Genomic DNA, 23,597 nt, shown 5'->3' on the forward strand with positions numbered 1-23,597 from the left:
AGGGAATAGGGCCCTGTGTAGTGCAGTGTCCTAGGGAATAGGGCCCTGTGTAGTGCAGTGTCCTAGGGAATAGGGCCCTGTGTAGTGCAGTGTCCTAGGGAATAGGGCCCTGTGTAGATATACATACATACGTACTCATCTCCCTTTTTACATTGTATAATTCTTTTATTTGTTTTATCTCACCTTTATTTAACCAACAAAAACAAGTTCTCATTTACCACTGCGACCTGGCCAAGATAAAGCAAAGCAGTGCGACAAGAACAGCAACACAGAGTTACACAAACAAACGTACAGTCAATAACACAATAGAAAAATCTGTATACAGTGTGTGCAACTGGCGTGAGGGGGTAAGGCAATAAATAGGCCATAGTAGCGAAGTAATTACAATTTAGCCATTTACACTGGTGAGATAGATGAGCAGATGAGGATGTGCAAGTAGAAATACTGGTGTGCAAACAACCAGAAAAAGAAAAAGAAATATGGGGATGAGGTAGTTGGTTGGGCTATTTACAGATGGGCTATGTACAGCTGCAGCGATCGGTTAGCTGCTCTGACAGGTGACGCTTAAAGTTAGTGAGAGAGATATAAGTCTCCAACTTCAGTGATCTTTGCAGGTCATTCCAGTCATTGGCAGCAGAGAACTGGAAGGAAAGGTGGCCAGAGGAGGTGTTGGCTTTGGGGATGACCAGTGAAATATACCTGCTGGAGCACATGCTACAGGTGGGTGTTGCTATTGTGACCAGTGAACTGAGATAAGGCAGAGCTTTACCTAGCAAAGACTTATAGATGACCTGGAGCCAGTGGGTTTGGCGACAAATATTTATTTTTATTTTATTTTATTTCAACTTTATTTAACCAGGTAGGCTAGTTGAGAACAAGTTCTCATTTACAACTGTGACCTGACCAACATAAAGAAAAGCAGTGAGACACATGCAACAAAACAGAGTTACACATGGAGTAAAACAAACATACAGTCAATAATACATTAGAAAAATAAGTCTATATACAATGTAAGCAAGTGAGGTGAGATAAGGGAGGTAAAGGCAAAAAAAGGACATGGTGGCAAAGTAAATACAATATAGCAAGTAAAACACTGGAATGGTATATTTGCAGTGGAATAATGTGCAAAGTAGAGATAGAAATAATGGGGTGCAAAGGAGCTAAATAAATAAATAATTAATAAAATAAAATAAATACAGTAGGGAAAGAGGTAGTTGTTTGGGCTAAATTATAAAATAATGGGGTGCAAATGAGCAAAAATAAATAAATACAGTAGGAGAAGTGGTAGTTGTAAATTATAGATGGGCTATGTACAGGTGTAGCAATCTGTGAGCTGCTCTGACAGCTGGTGCTTAAAGCTAGTGAGGGAGATAAGTGTTTCCAGTTTCAGAGATTTTTGTAGTTCGTTCCTGTCATTGGCAGCAGAGAACTGGAAGGAGAGCCAAAGGAAGAATTGGTTTTGGGGGTGACCAGAGAGACCAGCAGCATATCACCCTGCATACCACTGCTGGCTTGCTTCTGAAACTAAGCAGGGTTGGTCCTGGATGGGAGACCAGATGCTTCTGGAAGTGGTGTTGGAGGGCCAGTAGGAGGCACTCTTTCCTCTGGTCTAAAAAATATCCCAATGCCCCAGGCCAGTGATTGAGGACGCTGTCCTGTCCTTCGGATGGAACGTTAAACGGGTGTCCTGACTCTCTGAGGTCATTAAAGATCCCATGGCACTTATCGTAAGAGTAGGGGTGTTAACCCTGGTGTCCTGGCTAAATTCCCAATCTAGCCTTCACAGTTACCTAATAATCCCCAGTTTACAATTGGCTCATTCATCCCCTCCTCTCCCCTGTAACTATTCCCCAGGTCGTTGCTGTAAATGAGAATGTGTTCTCAGTCAACTTACCTGGTAAAATAAGAGATATACCTGCTGGAGTGTGTGCTACAGGTGGGTGCTGCTATGGTGACCAGCAAGCTGAGATCTACACCATTGATATATACTGAGAAAAGAGTCGGCCCAAGAATTGAACCCTGTGGCGCCCCCATAAAGACTGCCAGAGTTCTGGACAACAGACCCTCTGATTTGACACGCTAAACTCTCTGAGAAGTCTTTTGTGAGGCAGTCATTTGAGAAACCAAGGCTTTCCCAGCCACTATTCTTCCTCTGTCAGCCACTTCTCTATCTCTGGCTGGGTCCATGTTTACATTACAGTACAGCATTATTCCTAAAATGTCTCCTTTTGTATAGATGGTAATGAAATTGAAAGACTAACAACTGTGTAGGTGTTCAGCTACAATGGGAATCAGCTGAGGTCTAATTGTTTTGATAGTATTTCATTATTCAGATTTGGAATATATTTCAATATGGTATTACTGTAGAAATGTAGCAAATTGATGTCTTATTCAATTGTGTGTTATGTTTAAGTTCAATTGTGTGTTATGTTTAAGAACTTAAGTTTAACAGTTTTGAAATTAGCTTGTAGGTACACAGAGTTTTGAAAAAGAGCAAATGAAAAAGACCTGTAACAGTATTGCCTAATTTCATCCAGTTTACAACCAACAATCAAATCCTGTTTATGCAGAATTATTTTGCTGCGACAATACTGGTCAAATTAAGATCCTACACCTGAGCTGTATAAATCCAACTTCCAAACAACTCAATGTGAGTAGACCTAATGTACAACCTTTGTCTAAACATTCCTTGACGCCAGAGTTCACTCAACTATCATGATATTTACAAATTCATGATTACCACCGTGTCATAGGTCACCTGCCAATCAGGTTCGAGAGGAACACACATCACCGGGAAGTTGAGTAGTTTCTGAATTATTAATTGGTTTGAAAGACCAAAACGAAATGGATTCTCTGCTGATATTTCAGTGTTCCATTCCATACCTGGGCCTTCCCTTCTCTTTGTTACCATGGAAGCACAGTATTAGCATATAATCTTCACATTTATCTGCAGCTGTGTTTAGCACCTTTAGTTTAGAGATGATACTGGATCTGCTCCAATAGGGATCTGCTCCAATAGGGATCTTCTCCAATAGTTATCTGCTCCAATAGGGATCTGCTCCAACAGGGATTTGCTCCAATAGGTATCTGCTCCAACAGGGATCTGCTCCAATAGGGATCTGCTCCAATAGGGATCTGCTCCAACAGGGATTTGCTCCAATAGGGATCTGCTCCAATAGGTATCTGCTCCAATAGGGATCTGCTCCAATAGGTATCTGCTCCAATAGTGATCTGCTCCAATAGGAATCTGCTCCTCTCAGCACCAGTGGACAGGTGTGAAGACAGCAGCGATTTCATGGCAACTAAAAGCACAGCTGAGGTTACCACTATGGAGATAATAAACACTGTTCATAGTAAGGTGTGTTATGATCTGATTAGCCCCGTTACAGGCCTAGTCGCACCGTGATGACCTCAGAGTAAGGTGTGTTATGATCTGATTAGCCCCGTTTCAGGCCTAGTCGCACCGTGATGACCTCAGAGTAAGGTGGTTATGGTCTGATAAGCCCTGTCTCAAGCCTAGTCACACTGTAATGACCTCAGAGTATGGTGTGTTATGATCTGATAAGCCCTGTCTCAGGCCTAGTCGCACCGTGATGACCTCAGAGTAAGGTGGTTATGGTCTGATAAGCCCCTTCTCAAGCCTAGGTACACTGTGATGACCTCAGAGAAAGGTGTGTTATGGTCTGATAAGCCCTTTCTCAAGCCTAGTCGCACTGTGATGACCTCAGAGTATGGTGTGTTATGATCTGATAAGTCCTGTCTCAGGCCTAGTCGCACCGTGATGACCTCAGAGTAAGGTGCGTTATGGTCTGATAAGCCCCTTCTCAGGCCTAGTCGCACAGTGATGACCTCAGAGTAAGGTGTGTTATGGTCTGATAAGCCCATAACCGTGATGTGTCATGGGTAAATTGTAAATGACTGACTGATCTACAAATAATAACAAGTCGTTATTTATGATGCAAGGTGATTAGCAAAACAGTCAGTCAGTCACACAGGCGGTTGGTGCTACGTTAATTGGGGAGGACGTGGCTCGTGGTAATGGTTGGAGCGGAATGGGTGGAGTGGAGGACGTGGCTCGTGGTAATGGCTGGAGCGGAATGAGTGGAATGGAGGACGGGGCTCGTGGTAATGGCTGGAGCGGAATGAGTGGAATGGAGGACGGGGCTCGTCGTAATGGCTGGAGCGGAATGAGTGGAATGGAGGACGGGGCTCGTGGTAATGGCTGGAGCAGAATGAGTGGAATGGTATCAAATACACCAAACGCATGATTTCCATGTGTTTGATGCCATTCCATTCACTCCTTTACGACCATATTATGAGCCGTCCTCCCTTCAGCAGCCTCCTGTCGAGCGATCGCCTGCACCCTGATGACCTTATCGTTAGGGAGATAACGCTGACAGAACAGTCTCCTGATGTCAAATTACCAAAGGAAGCCATTTTGATTTGTCCAGGTCTACCATTAACTTCTGATGCCCTAAAATAGTGGATCACATAAAAACCTAGTTTCCAAAAACCAACCAAGGCTAAACGTTTCTCACTTTCTCTGGTCTATTAAAGCGGTAGATTGAAATATGGTGACAGTTAATTTGGAACACCACCCAGGACAATGGATCTAATCCCAGTAGCCGACCCAAAACAACGGCGCCGCAGAAGGGGCTGATGGAGCGGCCTTCTGGTCAGGCTCCATAGACGGGCACACTGCTCACCGCTCCCGAGTATACTACTAGCCAATGTCCAGTCTCTTGACAACAAGGTAGACAAAATTTGAGCAAGGGTTACCTTCCAGAGAGACATCAGAGATTGTAACATTCTCTGTTTCATAGAAACATGTCTGTCTCTCTCTCTCTCTCTCTCTCTCGATATGTTGTCGGAATCGAATCAGCCATCGGGCTTCTCCGTGCATCGCGCCGACATAGATAAACACCTCTCTAGGAAGAGGAAGGGCGGGGGTGTATGCTTTATGATTAACAACTCATGGTGTAATCATAACAACATACAGAAATTCAAGTCCTTCTGCTCACCCGAACTATAATTCCTTACAATCAAATGCCGGCCATTTTACCTACCAAGAGAATTCTCATCAGTTATAGTCACAGCTGTGTACATTCCCCCTCAAGCAAACACCAAGGCTGCATTTATTGTAGCTGGGGATTTTAACTAAGCAAATTTGACAACAACTAAATTCTATCAGCATATTGATTGCACTACGTGCAGGGGTAATACACTCGACCACTGCTACTCTAACTTCAGCAACGCATACAAAGCTCTGCCCTCCCTTCGGCAAATCCGACCACGACGCCATCTTGCTCCTACTGTCTTATAGGCAGAAACTCAAACAGGATGTACCAGTGACGAGAACCACTCAACACTGGTCTGACCAATTGGAAGCCACGCTTCAAGATTGTTTTGATCACGCAGACTAGAATGTTTTATAGTCAGACTCAGAGAACAACATCGACCTATACAACCTATACGCTGACTTGGTGAGTGAGTCCATGAAGAAGTGAATTGCTGATGTTGTACCCACTGTGACTATTAAAACCTACCCTAACCAGAAACGGTGGATGGACGGCGGCATTCGCAAAAACTGAAAGCGCGAAACACCGCATTAAACCACGGAAGAGGTCTGGAAATATGGCTGAATATGAACAGTGTAGTTTTTCCGTCCTCAAGACACACACACAAGCCAAATGCCGGCACAGGGACAAAGTGGAGTTGCAATTCAACGGCTCAGACATGAGATGCATGTGGCAGGATCTACAGGAAATCACGGACTACAAATAGAAAACCAGCCACGTCACGGACACCAACGTCTTGCTTCCAGACAAACTAAATACCTTTCTTTGAGGATAATGCAGTGCAACCCGCTAACAAGAACTGCGCCCCCCCCCTCCTTCTCTGTGGTGGACATGAGTAAAACATTTAAATGTGTTAACCCTCGCAAGGCTGCAGGCCCAGACCTGCATCCAAAGCCGCGTCCTCAGAGCATGCGCACAGACGAGCTGGCTGGTGTGTTTACAGACATATTCAATCGCTCCCTATTCCAGTCTGCTGCTTCAAGATGTCCACCAATGTTCCTGTAACTAAGAAGGCAAAGATAACTGAACTAAATGACTACCGCCCCATAACAATCACTTCTGTCATCATGAAATGCTTTGAGAGGCTAGTCAAGGATCATATCACCTCCACCTTACTGGGTGTAACGGATTTCTTCCGTGGAAGGAGAGGAGGTCCAAAATGTAGAGTAGTTCGTGTTCAACATGTTTAATAAAAGACGATAACGTGAACACTATACAAATACAAAATGACAAACATGGCAAAACCTGAAATAGTCCTATCTGGTGCAGAGAACACAAAGACAGGAAACAACCACCCACAAACGCCAACTCAAAACAAGCTACCTAAATATTGCGGCTCTGGCAGATCCTGGCTGAATGGCGGCTCTGGCAGATCCTGGCTGAATGGCGGCTCTGGCAGATCCTGGCTGAATGGCGGCTCTGGAAGATCCTGGCTGACTGGCGGCTCTGGAAGATCCTGGCTGACTGGCGGCTCTGGAGGATCCTGGCTGACTGGCGGCTCTGGAGGATCCTGGCTGACTGGCGGCTCCTGGCAGACTGGCGGCTCTGGCGGCTCCTTGCAGACTGGCGGCTCTGGCCGAGCACCGAGCCTGCCCAACCTTACCTGGTTGAATGCTCCCGGTCGCCCTGCCAATGCGGCGAGGTAGAATGGCCCGCACTGGGCTGTGCTGGCGAACCGGGGACACCATGCGTAAGGCTGGTGCCATGTACGCCGGCCCGAGGAGACGCACTGGAGACCAGATGCGTAGAGCCAGCTTCATGGCACCTGGCTCGATGCCCACTCTAGCCCGGCCGATACGAGGAGCTGGTATGTACCGCACCGGGCTATGCACCCGCACTGGGGACACCATGCGCTCCACAGCATAACAGATCTCCTACCTGGCTTCGCCACACTTCCTGTGTACCACCCCCAATACATTTTTGGGGCTGTCTCTCGGGCCTCCATCTGCGCCGCCGTGCAGCCTCCTCATACCAGCGCATCTCCGCCTTCGCTGCCTCCAGCTCTTCTTTGGGGCGGCGATAATCTCCTGGCTGTGCCCAGGGTCCTTTCCCGTCTAGGATCTCCTCCCAAGTCCATTTCTCCAAATAGTGCTGCTGCTGCTGCTGCTGCCTCTCCTGCTGCTGCCTGTTACCACGCCGCTTGGTCCTTTTGTGGTGGGTGGTTCTGTAACGGCTTTTTTCTGTCGAAGGAGAGGCGGACCAAAATGCAGAGTAGTTCGTGTTCAGCATGTTTAATAAAAGACGATAACGTGAACACTATACAAATACAAAATGACAAACGTGGCAAAACCCGAAACAGTCCTATCTGGTGCAGAGAACACAAAGACAGGAAACAACCACCCACAAACCCCAACACAAAACAAGCTACCTAAATATGGTTCCCAATCAGAGACAATGACTAACACCTGCCTCTGATTGAGAACCATATCAGGCCACACATAGAAACGGACAAACTAGACATACAACATAGAATGCCCACCCAGCTCACGTCCTGACCAACATTAAAACAAGGAAAACACAAAAGAACTATGGTCAGAACGTGACACAAGGATCATATCACCTCCAACGTACCGGCCACCCTTGACCCACTTCAGTTTGCATTCTGCCCCAAAAGGTCCACAGACGACGCAATAGCCATCACACTGCCCACTGCCCTATCCCATCTGGACAAAAAGAATACCCTATGTAAGAATGCTGTTCATTGACTACAGCTCAGCATTCAACACCATAGTACCCTCCAAGCTCATCATCAAGCTGGAGGCCCTGGGTCTCAACCCTGCCCTGCGCAACTGGGGCCTGGACTTCCTGACGGGCCACCCCCAGGTGGTGAAGGTCGGAAACAACATCTCCACTTCGCTGACCCTCAACACTGGGGCCCCACAAGGGTGCGTGCTCAGCCCCCTCCTGTACTCCCTGTTCACCCACGACTGCGTGGCCATGCACATCTCCAACTCAATCATCAAGTTTGCAGATGACACAACAGTAGTGGGCTTGATTACCAACAACAGCGAGACAGCCTACAGGGAGGAGGTGAGGGCACTCAGAGTGTGGTGTCAGGAAAACAACCTCTCACTCAACGTCAACAAAACAAAGGAGATGATCGTGGACTTCAGGAAACAGCAGAGGGAGCACCCCCCTATCCACATCAAAGGGACATGAGTGGAGAAGGTGGAAAGTTTTATGTTCCTCGGCGTACACATCACAGACAAACTGAATTGGTCCACCCTCACAGACAGGGTGGTGAAGAAGGAGCAGCAGCGCCTCTTCAACCTCAGGAGGCCGAAGAAATTTGGCTTGTCATCCAAAACCCGACAAACTTTTACAGATGCACAATTGAGAGCATCCTGTCGAGCTATATCACAGCCTCGTACGTCAACTGCACCGCCCTCAACCGCAAGGCTCTCCAGAGGGTGGTACGGTCTGCACAACGCATCACCGGGAGCAAACTACCTGCCCTCCATGACACCTACACCACCCGATGTCACAGGAAGGCCAAAAAGTCATCAAAGACAACAACCACCCAAGCCACTGCCTGTTCACCCCGCTATCATCCAGAAGGCGAGGTCAGTACAGGTGCATCAAAGCAGGGACCGAGAGACTGAAGAACAGCTTCTATCTCAAGGCCACCAGACTCTTAAACAGCAATCACTAACTCAGAGAGGCTGTTGCCTACATAGACTCATATCACTGGCCACTTTAATAAATGGATCACTGGTCACTTTAAACAATGCCACTTTAATATTGTTTTCAAATCTTACATTACTCCTCTCATATGTATATCCTGTACTCTATACCATCTATTGCATCTTGCCTATGCCGCTCGGCCATCACTCATCCAGATACTTATACTGTATGTACATATTCTCATTCACCCCTTTAGATTTGTGTGTATTAGGTAGTTGTTGGGTATGTCATTATAGGGTATTGTGATGTCATTATGGGGTATGTCATTATAGGGTATTGTGATGTCATTATGGGGTATTGTGATGTTATTATGGGGTATTGTGATGTCATTATGGGGTATTGTGAGTAGATGAGTGGGACAAAATTCTATGTTGTATTCAGGCTGTAACACAAACAAATGTGGAGGGGTATGAATATTTACTGAAGGCCCTGTAAATAATGAAGTGGATTGGTGGTTCTGGTCGAAGCATAAATCCTAGTGCAGTGCTCTCTTCCCCGGGTGTTGGTGTCACCAATCTCTCTTCAAAAGAGGTGTGTAAATGGCAGGTTGTTACTGGTCAACATAAAAATTAATAACGTTAAATAAATGTTGCACATAATACAGCAGTTTGTTTTGGCGTCTACGGCGCTAGGATCTGGACGAGGTGTTGGTGTTAGGGGGAGGAACAGAATTCATGCTCGGTATGGAACGATGTTCTGAATCAGTTCAGTGGACACGGAGAATGAAGTATCCCACCATAAAGAGGTATACGAGGGTGAGGGTGTTTGGGGGTACGGTGAGTGGGTCGTATCTATACCTTCAAGGATCAGAGCAATGGAATTGTGGGCCTCATACGCCTCAATACTCCAAGTTGGTTTTTCCTGACCATTATATTGCCAGTTCTCTGTTTCACCAAGGCCCTGTCCTATTGTAAAATCAATGTAAAACTCAAAATACCACCTTTTTCAAAAACGTCCAATGCTTCTTTTTCCAAGATGGCGTAGCAGTCAGACGTCCTTTGTCCTCGTCTTGTCCCGTGTATATATATTTTATATCTTTTTATCTTTTACTTCGCATATCTTTTTCTATATATTTCTTTCTAAAAACTCAACTTCAAAACACTCTCCTCACCAAATGTGGATCTGTTTTATTCTATTATTCACCTCGTATCCGAAATCCACAACAGAAGCTAGCCAGAAGTTAGCCAGCTCACTAGCTAACGTTAATATTCAGCTAACCACGGCTAGCGGTCATCAGCCTTCCTTTAGCTCCAAAAGCTATCGCCAGTTTTGTACAACGCAACTCAGACCAGAACATACCGGACCTATTTTCTATCCATATCCCCGGATTTCTACCGCAAGCTCTGGACATTTACACCTTGATCTTGCAGCTAACTAGCTGCTATCCGAGTGACTATTGGCTAACGTCAATTCCGGAGCAAACACCAATTATCCCGGAGCTAGCCAGCTGAAGAGTTCCATCAGCCACTCCTGGGCTACAATCACCTATCCGGATCCGTTTTACTGCCAATAAACTGCCGATGCGGAGCCCCACCGGGCCTTCAGGACTGGACTACCGACGTCATCTGCCCGAGGGAGTTATTCCATCGCGAAGTAACCTGAACGCCCATCTGCTAACTGCGGCCCGCTAATCGTTAGCTGTCTTGAGCATATCGGCTGCTATCTGAACAGGTCTATCGAACAATCTTCTTGGGCCACTATAACTATAACTATTTTGACAATTGGATTGGTCCCCTCTACCACACGGAACCCCACTAATCTACCGACGGAAACGCACGGGGTGGCTAAAAACAGATCAAAGCCCATAACAAAAAGGAGACAACGTGGAGATAAGGAGTAACAAAACATATTTTTATTCAATAAAGTTAACTAAGTACAATATACAATGTTGTGTGTAATCAGTAATCAGTAGTGTAAGTGAGTGTTTTGCATGCATGAATGTGATAATGCAGGGTGTTGAAAGGTGCCAAAGCAAACAACCAAAAACCACCAAGAAACACAAAAACTATCAAGGTGTCTGCATGCAAAACACTCACTTACACTACTGATTACTGATTACACACACCATTGTATATTGTACTTAGTTAACTTTATTGAATAAAAATATGTTTTGTTACTCCTTATCTCCACGTTGTCTCCCTTTGTTATGGGCTTTGAGCCGGTTCGTGACAATATGTTGACAACTACAAATACCTAGATGTCTGTTTAGACTGTAAACTCTCCTTCCAGACTCACATAAAACATCTCCAATCCAAAGTTAAATCTAGAATTGGCTTCCTATTATGCAACAAAGCATCCTTCACTCATGCTGCCAAACATACCCTCGTAAAACTGACCATCTTACCGATCCTCGACTTTGGCGATGTCATTTACAAAATAGCCTCCAACACCCTACTCAACAAATTGGTTGCAGTCTATCACAGTGCCATCCGTTTTGTCACCAAAGCCCCATATATTACCCACCACTGCGACGTGTACGCTCTCGTTGGCTGGCCCTCGCTTCATACTCGTTGCCAAACCCACTGGCTCCAGGTCATCTACAAGACCCTGCCAGGTAAAGTTCCATCTTATCTCTGCTCGCTGGTCACCATAGCAGCACCCAACCATAGCACGCGTTCCAGCAGGTATATCTCTAGCTGCTGCCTTGACAGGAACTAATGGGGATCCATAATAAACCCCAGGAAGAGTAGCTGCTGCCTTGGCAGGAACTAATGGGGATCCATAATAAACCCCAGGAAGAGTAGCTGCTGCCTTGACAGGAGCTAATGGGGATCCATAATAAACCCCAGGAAGAGTATCTGCTGCCTTGGCAGGAATTCACGGGGATCCACTCATACCCATAAAAAGGGAATTGCGTCCCACCCCAAAATCCACAACAATTCAATTTTCATTGGCCGCGTACACATATTTTGCTGATTTGTAGCAAAATACACTTTACATAGTAAAGGGGAATCCTCACCTCGTCCACCACCAATGTGTGACACACATCTGAGCACTCACCACACATCAGCTATCAGGTGGAGAGGTGAGGAGTGATCAATGCCGTTTCGGAACGAGGTGGATGATAAGTTGGCCATGATGGATCAAGGGTCCAGTTTGGAAATTTAGCCAGGACACTGGAGTTAACACCCCTACTCTTAGTGCAATGAGATTTTTATTGACCACAGAGAGTCAGGAAGCCTGTTTAAACGTCCCATCCAAAATAAGACACCCTTCATACGGCAATGTCCCCTTCACTTCCCTGGGGTCTCGTTAGACCAGAGGGACCGACCAGGACCAACCCTGCTTAGCTTCAGAGGAAAGCCAGCAGGGTGGTATGCTGCTGGGTGATATGCTAAACTGCCAGCTCGCCTCAACAGAGCACATGCTTGTTCCCTCCAGCCACAACTCAGCTGAAGACAACCCATATTACACCCTCAAACTATTCTCTAGGGCCCAGAGCCCATCCCTAAACAACACTGAGGCGGTCATCAGCGTATGCTGTCCCCAACCCTATGCCTGGCTCGTCCCCAACCCTATGCCTGGCTCACACACTCCCTGCAGATTCCTGCGTAGCAGGCCAAGAAAGCTCAATAGGGTGTATAGCTGCCCTGATAGAGGACAGCCCTGACGAATGTCCCGTCCTACCCATATCCTGGTCCAAGGAAACCAGTCCAAAATTCATAGTCAAAAGCCTCGACGGGTCCAGTCTGTCCCTGATTACGAACAGATTGTCTATGATTGAGTGTCCTGGTACACGGTACGTTCGGTCATTTTGTACATTAGAGTCCAGACTTGAGTCTGTTAGCGAGGACCTGATAGTCCACACAGAGCAATGCCACAGGCCTCCAGTTCTTTAGGTCGCTCAAGTCCCCTTTTTTGGTCAGGAGAGTCAAAGCCGCCCGCTGACAGTTTAGCGACAACTCCCCTTTCCCGACACACTCACGCAAAACAAGTCCTGTCCAATGATTCCATGAACCTTTTTATAAAAGTCCACAGGCAGACCATCGACCCATCAGACTCCCTCATCTCTCCCCCTCAACAGAAGTTCAAATCAAATCACAATAATAGCACAATTGGTAAGGAGACCATCTCCTCCGGCGCCATCTTGTTACACACCCATCAGACTCCCTCCTCTGTCCCCCTCAACAGAAGTTACACACCCATCAGACTCCCTCATCTCCTCCTCAACAGAAGTTACACACCCGTCAGACAAATATAAGCAATGGATTGTCTTGGTTTCCCTCTGTTTTGTCAACCCAAAGAAGAAGGAGCTGGGAGTATTCATCAACCCAAAGAATGAGCTGGGAGTATTCACCAACCCAAAGAAGGAGCTGGGAGTATTCACCAACCCAAAGAAGGAGCTGGGAGTATTCATCAACCCAAAGAATGAGCTGGGAGTATTCACCAACCCAAAGAAGAAGGAGCTGGGAGTATTCATCAACCCAAAGAAGAAGGAGCTGGGAGTATTCACCAACCCAAAGAAGAAGGAGCTGGGAGTATTCATCAACCCAAAGAAGAAGGAGCTGGGAGTATTCATCAACCCAAAGAAGAAGGAGCTGGGAGTATTCACCAACCCAAAGAAGAAGGAGCTGGGAGTATTCATCAACCCAAAGAAGAAGGAGCTGGGAGTATTCACCAACCCAAAGAAGAAGGAGCTGGGAGTATTCATCAACCCAAAGAAGAAGGAGCTGGGAGTATTCACCAACCCAAAGAAGAAGGAGCTGGGAGTATTCATCAACCCAAAGAAGAAGGAGCTGGGAGTATTCACCAACCCAAAGAAGAAGGAGCTGGGAGTATTCATCAACCCAAAGAAGGAGCTGGGAGTATTCATCTCAACAGTGCCCCTTTTGTGTATTTTAAATAGATGAGTTTACAGCCCCGCCAGATAAGCCTCCACCCCACTTATACTACGCTCCAGCTCCCCCAGTACTCTCCTGGGCCCGGTTTCCCAAAAGCATTAGGTTAAGGTCATTGTCAGAAGCATAGGATCTAACTGGGCCCATGACTCTGAAGAGGAAAAGACAGTAATACTGCTGACAGAAACACCAAACATGTGGCCATCTTGGCCATGTTCTGTTATAATCTCCACCCGGCACAGCCAGAAGAGGACTGGCCACCCCTCATAGCCTGGTTCCTCTCTAGGTTTCTTCCTAGGTTTTGGCCTTTCTATCTAGGGAGTTTTTCCTAGCCACCGTGCTTCTACACCTGCATTGCTTGCTGTTTGGGGTTTTAGGCTGGGTTTCTGTACAGCACTTTGAGATATCAGCTGATGTACGAAGGGCTATATAAATACATTTGATTTGATGTGCTTTCTTTAAGGCATCGCAGCGCTTGAGGCATCATTACAGTAGCGTCAATACTGGACATTTATCACTAGTGTCTTAGGGAAAAGAGAAGGAATGTCTCAACTGTGTCTTGATTAATAATATTATTATATCACAGAATGGAAACCTTTAACACCATCCTCTATCCTTTCTCCCTCTCTCTTTCCAGTTCATTTAGATCTACAGAACCAGTCAACAGTTTGGACACACTGACTCATTCAAGGACTTTTCTTTATTTGTACTATTTCCTACATTGTAGAACAATAGTGAAGACATCAAAACTATGAAATAACACATATGGAATCATGTAGTAACCAAAAAAAAGTGTTAAACAAATTTAAATATATTTGATATAATTTTTTAAAATGTATTTTATTGACCCTTTATTTAACTAGGCAAGTCAGTTAAAAACAAATTATTATTTACAATAACGGCCTACCCCGGCCAAGCCCTAACCCGGACAACGTTGGGCCATTTGTCCGTAGAGCTCCGAGACAGGACTGTGTCGAGGTACAGATCTGGGGAAGGGTACCAAAACATTTCTGCAGAATCGAAGGTCCCCAAGAACACAGTGGCCTCCATCATTCTTATTTGGAAGAAGTTTGGAATCACCTAGACTCTTCCCAGTCAAACTGAACAATAGGGGGAGGAGGGCCAGGGAGGTGACCAAGAACTCCAGTGTAGATTTGGCCATCTGTTTTATGTTATTGTCCTGCTGAAAGGGGAATTCATCTCCCAGTGTCTGTTGGAAAGCAGACTGAACCAGGGTTTCTTCTAGAATTTTTCCTGTGCTTAACTCTATTCTCTAGTCCTGCCGATGACAAACATACCCACAACATGATGCAGACACCACCATGCTTGAAAATATGAAGAGTGGTACTCAGTGATGTGTTGTGTTGGATTTGTCCCAAACATAATGCTTTGTATTTAGGACATAAATATTTTTTGGGAGCAGGTTTACTTTAGTTCCTTATTGCAAACAGGATGCATGTTTTGGAATATTTTTATTCTGTACAGGCTTCCTTCTTTTCACTCCGTCAATTATGTTGTGGAGTATTGTAGAGTAACTACAATGTTGTTGATCCATCCTCAGTTTTCTCCTATCACAGCCATTAAACTCTGTTACTGTTTTAAAGTCACCATTGGCCTCATGGTGAAATCCCTGAGCGGTTTCCTTCCTCTCCGGCAATACAGCATCCGAAGTGTAATTAATAACTTCACTATGCTCAAAAGGACATTCAATGTCTGGATATTTTTTTCTACCAATAGGTGTGAGGCATTCGAAAACCTCCCTGGTCTTTGTGGTTGAATCTGTGCTTGAAATTCCCTGCTCAACTGAGTGACCTTACAGCTTATTGTATGTGTGGGATACAGAGATGAGGTAGTCGTTCAAAAATCATGTTAAACGCTATTATTGCACACAGAGTGAGTCCCTGCAACTTATTATGTGACTTGTTAATTAAGGATCGGTGTCCCGCTAGCGTGCCAACTTCCTGTGAAACTGGAGGGCGCGCAATTCAAATAAATTATCATAGAAATTATGGATATTAAACAATTAGGTACATATAAGTCTCTTATATCGGCTGAAAGCTTAAATTCTTGTTAATCTAACTGCACTGTCTGATTTACAGTAGCCACTACAGTGAAAACATGCCATGTGATTGTTTGAGGACGGCGCCCCACATCAAAATATTTTTCCACCGGCACAGGTTTCATACAATCACATACAACGATAAAATATTAACTTACTTTTTGAAAATCTTCCTCTGATTTGTCATCCAAAGGGTCCCAGCTATAACATGTAGTGTTGTTTTGTTAGATAAAATCCTTCTTTATATCTCAAAAAGTCTATTTAGTTGGCTCCATTGATTTGAGTAATCCATTTGTTCAATTTGCAGAGAAAGGACTTTGTTTCAACGAGGCAAAATACATTTCTATTTACTCCTCAGATATCCTAAAATGTAATCAAACAATAATATTTCTTACGGAAAGAGGTATGTTCAATAGGAAAGCGATTTTAGCAGGTGTGTAATGTCTTCATGGCGCGAGCAAACATGTTTTTGAAGTTACATGCCTGAAACCTTGAACATAGACTGCTGACACCCTGTGGAAGCCATAGGAATTGCATCCAGGGATATGACCTTTCTCTTGCATTTCTAAGAGGATGGACTCTCCAAACAAAATGCTGGTTGTTTTTTCTTTGAATTTTCAACAACTATCATTAACTACTATACTATCTATTGTGTAATATTCTCCTACATTATTTTAACATTTCTACAAACTTCAAAGTATTTTCTTTCCAATGGTACCATTATATGCATATCCTGGCTTCAGGGCCTGAGTTACTTTGGGCTCCAGGGTATGAGTTACTTTGGGCTCCAGGGTCTGAGTTACTTTGGGCTCCAGGGTCTGAGTTACTTTGGGCTCCAGGGTCTGAGTTACTTTGGGCTCCAGGGTCTGAGTTACTTTGGGCTCCAGGGTCTGAGTTACTTTGGGCTCCAAGGTCTGAGTTACTTTGGGCTCCAGGGTCTGAGTTACTTTGGGCTCCAGGGTCTGAGTTACTTTGGGCTTCAGGGTCTGAGTTACTTTGGGCTTCAGGGTCTGAGTTACTTTGGGCTTCAGGGTCTGAGTTACTTTGGGCTCCAGGGTCTGAGTTACTTTGGGCTTCAGGGTCTGAGTTACTTTGGGCTCCAGGGTCTGAGTTACTTTGGGCTCCAGGGTCTGAGTTACTTTGGGCTCCAGGGTCTGAGTTACATTGGGCTCCAGGGTCTGAGTTACATTGGGCTCCAGGGTCTGAGTTACATTGGGCTCCAGGGTCTGAGTTACATTGGGCTCCAGGGTCTGAGTTACATTGGGCATGTCATTCAGGCAGGTAGTGGAGAAAAAAAGCAGCCTAGTCCTAAGACCATTTATATAGGCCATAGCAAAGGAGTCGAATACTTATTGAACCAAGATATTTCATCTTTAATACATTTTCAACCATATCTAAAAACCTAATTTCACTTTGACATTATGGGGTATTGTGATGTCATTATGGGGCATTGTGATGTCATTATGGGGCATTGTGATGTCATTATGGGGCATTGTGATGTCATTATGGGGCATTGTATGTAGGCCAGTGAAAAACAATTGAAATGTACATCATTTCACTTTGACATTATGGGGTATTGTATGTAGGCCAGTGAAAAACAATTGAAATGTACATCATTTCACTTTGACATTATGGGGTATTGTATGTAGGCCAGTGAAAAACAATTGAAATGTACATCATTTCACTTTGACATTATGGGGTATTGTATGTAGGCCAGTGAAAAACAATTGAAATGTACATCATTTCACTTTGACATTATGGGGTATTGTATGTAGGCCAGTGAAAAACAATTGAAATGTACTCAATTTAAAATTCAGGCTGGAAAAAGTCAAGGGGTATGATAACTTTGAAGGCTCACTGCCTTTGTTTTGATAAACACCTAAGGTATGTGGTTGGACAATTGTAAACATCTCAAATTCATAGACAGATACATGGACGTAAGATGTCATTATCAATTTAATGTATCTAATTTGAGAGGAAAGATGGACAATTCTGAAAAGGACCCTAATATTATAATAAGACATTTAAAATACATTTTTTAGAAGAGAATATGAGTGTTTACCCTCTTCTTGGTGTTCTCCACTCTCTTGGTCTAATCTCTTATTTATCTGATGGCTGTAAGAGGTTCTGATATACAGTATATATTATTGAACTGGAAGAAACTGTTTATGAACTATTCATCCAAACCAGACCTAGCTTCTTCTCTTCTCTTCTCTGTCCCTGGCCCTGTTTCATACACCCTCAACAAGGTCCTTCGTTTTCTTTGTTCACATAATTAGGCTCTCTTACCGTAGACGTAGAGTATGTATTCTGCACTGCTGGTGCCTAGGTGGTTGGAGGCCACACAGCGGTAGGTGCCATTGTCTGTCTTGTTAAGGGCGGAAAAGGTGAGTTCTCTTCCCTGTACGATCATTCTCTCCAGGTCTGGTAGCTCTCCTCCATCCTTAGTCCACAACACAGGGTCTGGCCTTGGGGTGGGAGTGGAGGGGGGGGGGGGGGGGGGGGGGGGGGGTTAGAGAAGGGGAGAGAGGTGGGTGGGGTTGAGGGGAAATAAAGAGAAGGAAGGAAGGGGCAGAGAGGGGAGAGGGAGGGAGATAGGGAGTGGGAAGAGAGGGGAGAGGAGGGGAGGGAGATGAGCAGGGAGAAGAGAGGGGAGAGGGAGGGAGATAGGGAGTGGGGAGGGCGATAGGGAGTGAGAAGAGAGGGGAGAGGGAGGTGGAGGGAGATGGGCAGGGAGAAGAGAGGGGAGAGGGAGGGAGATAGGGAGTGGGGAGAGAGGGGAGAGGGAGGGGGAGGGAGATGTGCAGGGAGAAGAGAGGGGAGAGGGAGGTGGAGGGAGATGGGCAGGGAGAAGAGAGGTGAGAGGGTTGGGGAGGGAGATAAGGAGGGAAGTGGGAAGGGAGGGGAGAGGGAAGAGAGGGGAGAGTGAGGGGGCGGGTGATAGGGAAGGAAGGGGGAGGGGAGGGGAAGAGAAGAGAAGGAAGAGGGAGGGGGAAGGGAGATAGAGATAGAGAGGGGAGGGGGAAGGGAGGGGGTATAGCGGGGAGATAAGTAGGGGAAGACAGGGGAGAGGGAGGGAGATGAGGAGGAGGAGGGGGAGGGGGAGGGGGAGGGAGATGAGGAAAAGGAGAGGCAGGAAGACGGGGTAGAATGGGTGAGAAAAAGACAGAAGCGAGTCAGACCTTAGACACCGTGAAATGTTCACATTTGCCAGATGATTTTTGCTAATTAGTCTTCCAAATGTTGACGTAAACGTCCTTGTAAACCTATTAGGTTAAGGTTCAATACCTCGTCATTTAGGTTCAATACCTCGCCATTTAGGTTCAATACCTCGCCATTTAGGTTCAATACCTCGTCATTTAGGTTCAATACCTCGTCATTTCGGTTCAATACCTTGTTATTTAGGTTCAATACCTCGTCAATACCTCGTCATTTAGGTTCAATACCTCGTCATTTAGGTTCAATACCTCGTCAATACCTCGTCAATACCTCGTCATTTAGGTTCAATACCTCGTCATTTAGGTTGAATACCTCGCCATTTAGGTTCAATACCTCGTCATTTAGGTTGAATACCTCGCCATTTAGGTTCAATACCTCGTCATTTAGGTTCAATACCTCGTCATTTAGGTTCAATACCTTGTCATTTAGGTTCAATACCTCGTCGTTTAGGTTCAATACCTCGTCATTTAGGTTCAATACCTCGTCATTTAGGTTCAATACCTCGTCAATACCTCGTCATTTAGGTTCAATACCTCGTCAATACCTCGCCATTTAGGTTCAATACCTCGTCAATACCTCGTCATTTAGGTTCAATACCTCGTCATTTAGGTTCAATACCTCGTCATTTAGGTTCAATACCTCGTCAATACCTCGTCATTTAGGTTCAATACCTCGTCAATACCTCGTCATTTAGGTTCAATACCTCGTAGTGGATTTTTTCTTGTTTGCACCAAACCACCATTTTTTATATACAGTTGAAGTCGGAAGTTTACATACACCTTAGCCAAATATATTTCAACTCAGTTTTTTCACAATTCTTGACATTCCTGACTACTACAAAATCCCTGTTTCAGGTCAGTTAGAATCACCACTTTTTTTTAAGAATGTGAAATGTCAGAATAATAGTAAAGAGAATGATTAATTTCAGCTTTTATTTCTTTCATCACATTCCCAGTGGGTCAAAAGTTTACATACACTCAATTAGTATTTGGTAGCATTGCCTTTAAATTGTTTAACTTGGGTCAAACGTTTCGGGTTGCCTTCCACAAGCTTCCCACAATAAGTTGGGTAAATTTTGGCCCATTCCTCCTGACAGAGCTGGTGTAACTGAGTCAGGTTTGTTGGCCTCCTTGCTCGCACACGCTTTTTCAGTTTTTCCCACACATTTTCTATAGGATTGAGGTCAGGGCTTTGTGATGACCACTCCAATACCTTGACTTTGTTGTCCTTAAGCCATTTTGCCACAACTTTGGAAGTATGCTTGGTGTCATTGTCCGATTTGGAAGACACATTTGCGACCAAGCTTTAACTTCCTGACTGATGTCTTGAGATGTTGCTTCAATATATACACGTAATTTTCCATCCTTATGATGCCATATTTTTTGTGAAGTGCACCAGTCCCTCCTGCAGCAAAGCACCCCCACAACATGATGCTGCCACCCCCGTGCTTCACGTTTGGGATGGTGTTCTTCGGCTTGCAAGCCACCCCCACTTTTTCCTCCAAACATTACGATGGTCATTATGGCCAAACAGCTCTGTTTTGTTTCATCAGATCACGAACATTTCTCCAAAAAGTACGATCTTTGTCCCCATGTGCAGTTGCAAACCGAAGTCTGGCTTTTTAATGGCGCTCTTGGAGCAGTGGCTTCTTCCTTGCTGAGCGGCCTTTCAGGTTATGTCAATATAGGACTCATTTCACTGTGGATATAGACACTTTTGTACCTGTTTCCTCCAGCATCTTCACAAGGTCCTTCGCTGTTCTTCTGGGATTGATTTGCACTTTTAGCACCAAAGTATGTTCATCTCTAGGAGACAGAACGCGTCTCCTTCCTGAGCGGTATGACGGCTGCATGGTCCCATGGTGTTTATACTTGCGTACTATTGTTTGTACAGCTGAACGTGGTACCTTCAGGCATTTGGAAATTGCTCCCAAGGATGAACCAGAGTTGTGGAGGTCTACAATTTTTTTTCCAAGGTCTTGGCTGATTTCTTTTGATTTTCCTATGATGTCAAGCAAAGATGGACTGAGTTTGAAGGTAGGCCTTGAAATACATCCACAGGTACACCTCCAATTGACTCAATGATGTCAATTAGTCTTTAAGAAGCTTCTAAAGGAATTTGTGATAGTGAATTATAAGTGAAATATTCTCAAGGATGATCAATGGAAACAGGATGCTTCTGAGCTCAATTTTGAGTCTCATAACAAAGGAAACTAAATGTAAATATAAAATATAAACATTTTATTTTTTGTATTTTAAAAAAACTGTTTTTGCTTTTTGTCTTTATGTGTTTAGATTGATGAGGAAAAAATTTGTTTTGTTTTCAGACCCCCTGACTTTTCCCAGTTTTTGTTACAGCCTTATTCTAAAAACAATTAAATACACTGTGACACTACCATTCAAAAATGTTAGAACACCTACTAATTCAAGGGTTTTTCTTTATTTTGTACTATTTTCTACATTGTAGAATAATAGTGAAGACATCAAAACTATGAAATAACACATATGGAATCATGTAGTAACCAAAAAAGTGTTTAAAAAATCAAATTAATTTTTATATTTGAGCTTCTTCAAAGTATAGCCACCTGTTGCCTTGATGACAGCTTTGCAAACTCTTGGCATTCTCTCAACCAGCTTCATGAGGTTATATACTATTATTATACTATATTTATAGGAGGTATACAAACAAAACTTAATGGCTTTTTATGAGCACGGATGGTTGCATGGAGGACTGCCTTACGATGGGTTTCCCTTGGAGACACACTCCAGCTTCAGGTACTGACCCTCCTGAGGGAACGTCAACGACTGGGTGATCAACACACGAGGAGCATCTGGAGAAATACAGACAGAAAATGCTTTCATTTATTTTTTGGGGAATATTTAGAAAAAAATGTGTGATTGCATGTGTGTATATCTGACAGTGTGTATCTGTTTGGAGACAGAGAGCTGTACTATAGTCCCAGGACTCCCAGTGAAACCTCTAGTGTGTGTGTGTGTGTTATACTCACAGTGCACCTCCAGTACTTCAGTAGTCTGTTGTGGTGTCTGTAACAGTGCGACATGGTCTACTTTACAGGTGTACGCTGCCCCATCATCGTCCCTGTCAACTAGCAGCTGTAGAGAACTGGTCACTGTGAAGGTCTTTCCACTGGCATTCACCTCCTTGGCACCTGAAACACACAGCATTGGTGGGTTAAAACAACATTAATCACAGGTAGGATTTTGAATCCTGGCCTCCTGCTCAGGAAACCAACACTAACCAATTTGACCAAGAGGATGAACTGTCTCAGGCAGAGGGTGATACTGACTTCATTTCGCAGACAGAGCTGCCTCGTCACGATAGTGTGAGTCCGTTCCTCGCTTCAAATACAACACAATCATAGAATGTCACTTTATTTCAGTATAACATTACCATCTCAAAGAAGACATTCAACTTCGATGCTTCAGACAAACAGACAAACAGAAAGTCTATTTCACTCAGACACAGAAATACCTGTCCTCTCTGGTAAAACACTGACAACTCATCAGATCAGATCAGACTCAGATCAGACTCATCTTCACCACAAAAACAAACAGTACACCATGGGGAGTGTCTGAGTATCTGAGTGTCTGAGTATCTGAGTGTCTGAGTGTCTGAGTGTCCTGAGTGTCCGAGTGTCTGAGTGTCTGATTATCTGAGTAGTAGAGTAGAGGTTTGTGAGAGCCAGAAATCTTGCTTGTTTGTAGGTGACCAAATACTTATTTTCCACCATAATTTGCAAATAAATTCATAAAAAAATCCTACAATGTGATTTTCTGGATTTTTTTCTCATTTTGTCTGTCATAGTTGAAGTGTACCTATGATGAAAATTACAGGCCTCTCTCATCTTTTTAAGTGGGAGAACTTGCACAATTGGTGGCTGACTAAATACTTTTTTGCCCCACTGTATATCAAAAAAGACTTGATATACCTCTACCGGTATGTCATCAAGCCCTGGGTTTTTCCAGACTGAAAGGATTTAATACTCTCTCATTTGGCACTGATCTTTCTCTACGTTTTACTTTTATTTGGAAAGAATTCCATACAATTCGAAATTCATTGAGTGAGTATGAGAAGGAAAAGACAACATCTGCTTATAATATCTATCTTCCTCTTTAAAAATATCATTTTGATAATCATAGATGACTCTATCTTCAGTAAGGAGTTTCTGCAAATTCTTTTTGTTAGCGTTCCTGTGTTGGAGATTCAGGAAGAATTGTGTGAATTTAATAATAAGTTCCTCAAGTTCCTTTTGTTTTTCCTCCAAATTATTTTGTATCTCTGCAGTATCGTTTTTATTGCTGTCTACCTGTTCTATTAGATCATGGATTTCCCTTGACATTTTCACTTAGGGGTATACTCACTTTGGTTGCCAGCGGTTTAGACATTAATGGCTGTGTGTTGAGTTATTTTGAGGGGACAGCAAATGTACACTGTTATACAAGCTGTACACTCACTACTTTACATTGCAGCAAAGTGTCATTTCTTCAGTGTGGTCACATGAAAAGATATACTCAAATATTTACAAAAATGTGAGGGGTGTACTCACTTTTGTGATATACTGTATATCTCACTAGGTCAGGGTTTTTTAGTCTCCAAATATCCACTATTTCTAATGTGTTCATAATATTTGTGATGATAGTTTGTGGAGCGATTACCTTTACGGTCCATTGAGGTACTTAACACTCTGTTATAGTCTCC

At 44.2% G+C, this 23,597-nt stretch overlaps 1 protein-coding gene across 1 annotated transcript in view; it reads right to left on the reverse strand.

Annotated features, from left to right (window-relative positions):
- The window catches only part of LOC109883925 (cell adhesion molecule 2), a 505,186-nt gene that overhangs the window by 53,060 nt on the left and 428,529 nt on the right, over positions 1–23,597 (reverse strand). Inside the window, exons 6-8 of the mRNA XM_031807555.1 lie at positions 21,886–22,047; positions 21,618–21,708; positions 17,949–18,127 (exon numbers count right to left, since the gene is read on the reverse strand). Coding sequence (XP_031663415.1) covers positions 17,949–18,127; positions 21,618–21,708; positions 21,886–22,047 — 432 coding nt within the window. The remainder of the gene's footprint in view (positions 1–17,948; positions 18,128–21,617; positions 21,709–21,885; positions 22,048–23,597) is intronic.

The sequence above is a fragment of the Oncorhynchus kisutch genome, linkage group LG28 (assembly GCF_002021735.2).
Source record: "Oncorhynchus kisutch isolate 150728-3 linkage group LG28, Okis_V2, whole genome shotgun sequence".
NCBI lineage: Eukaryota > Metazoa > Chordata > Actinopteri > Salmoniformes > Salmonidae > Oncorhynchus > Oncorhynchus kisutch.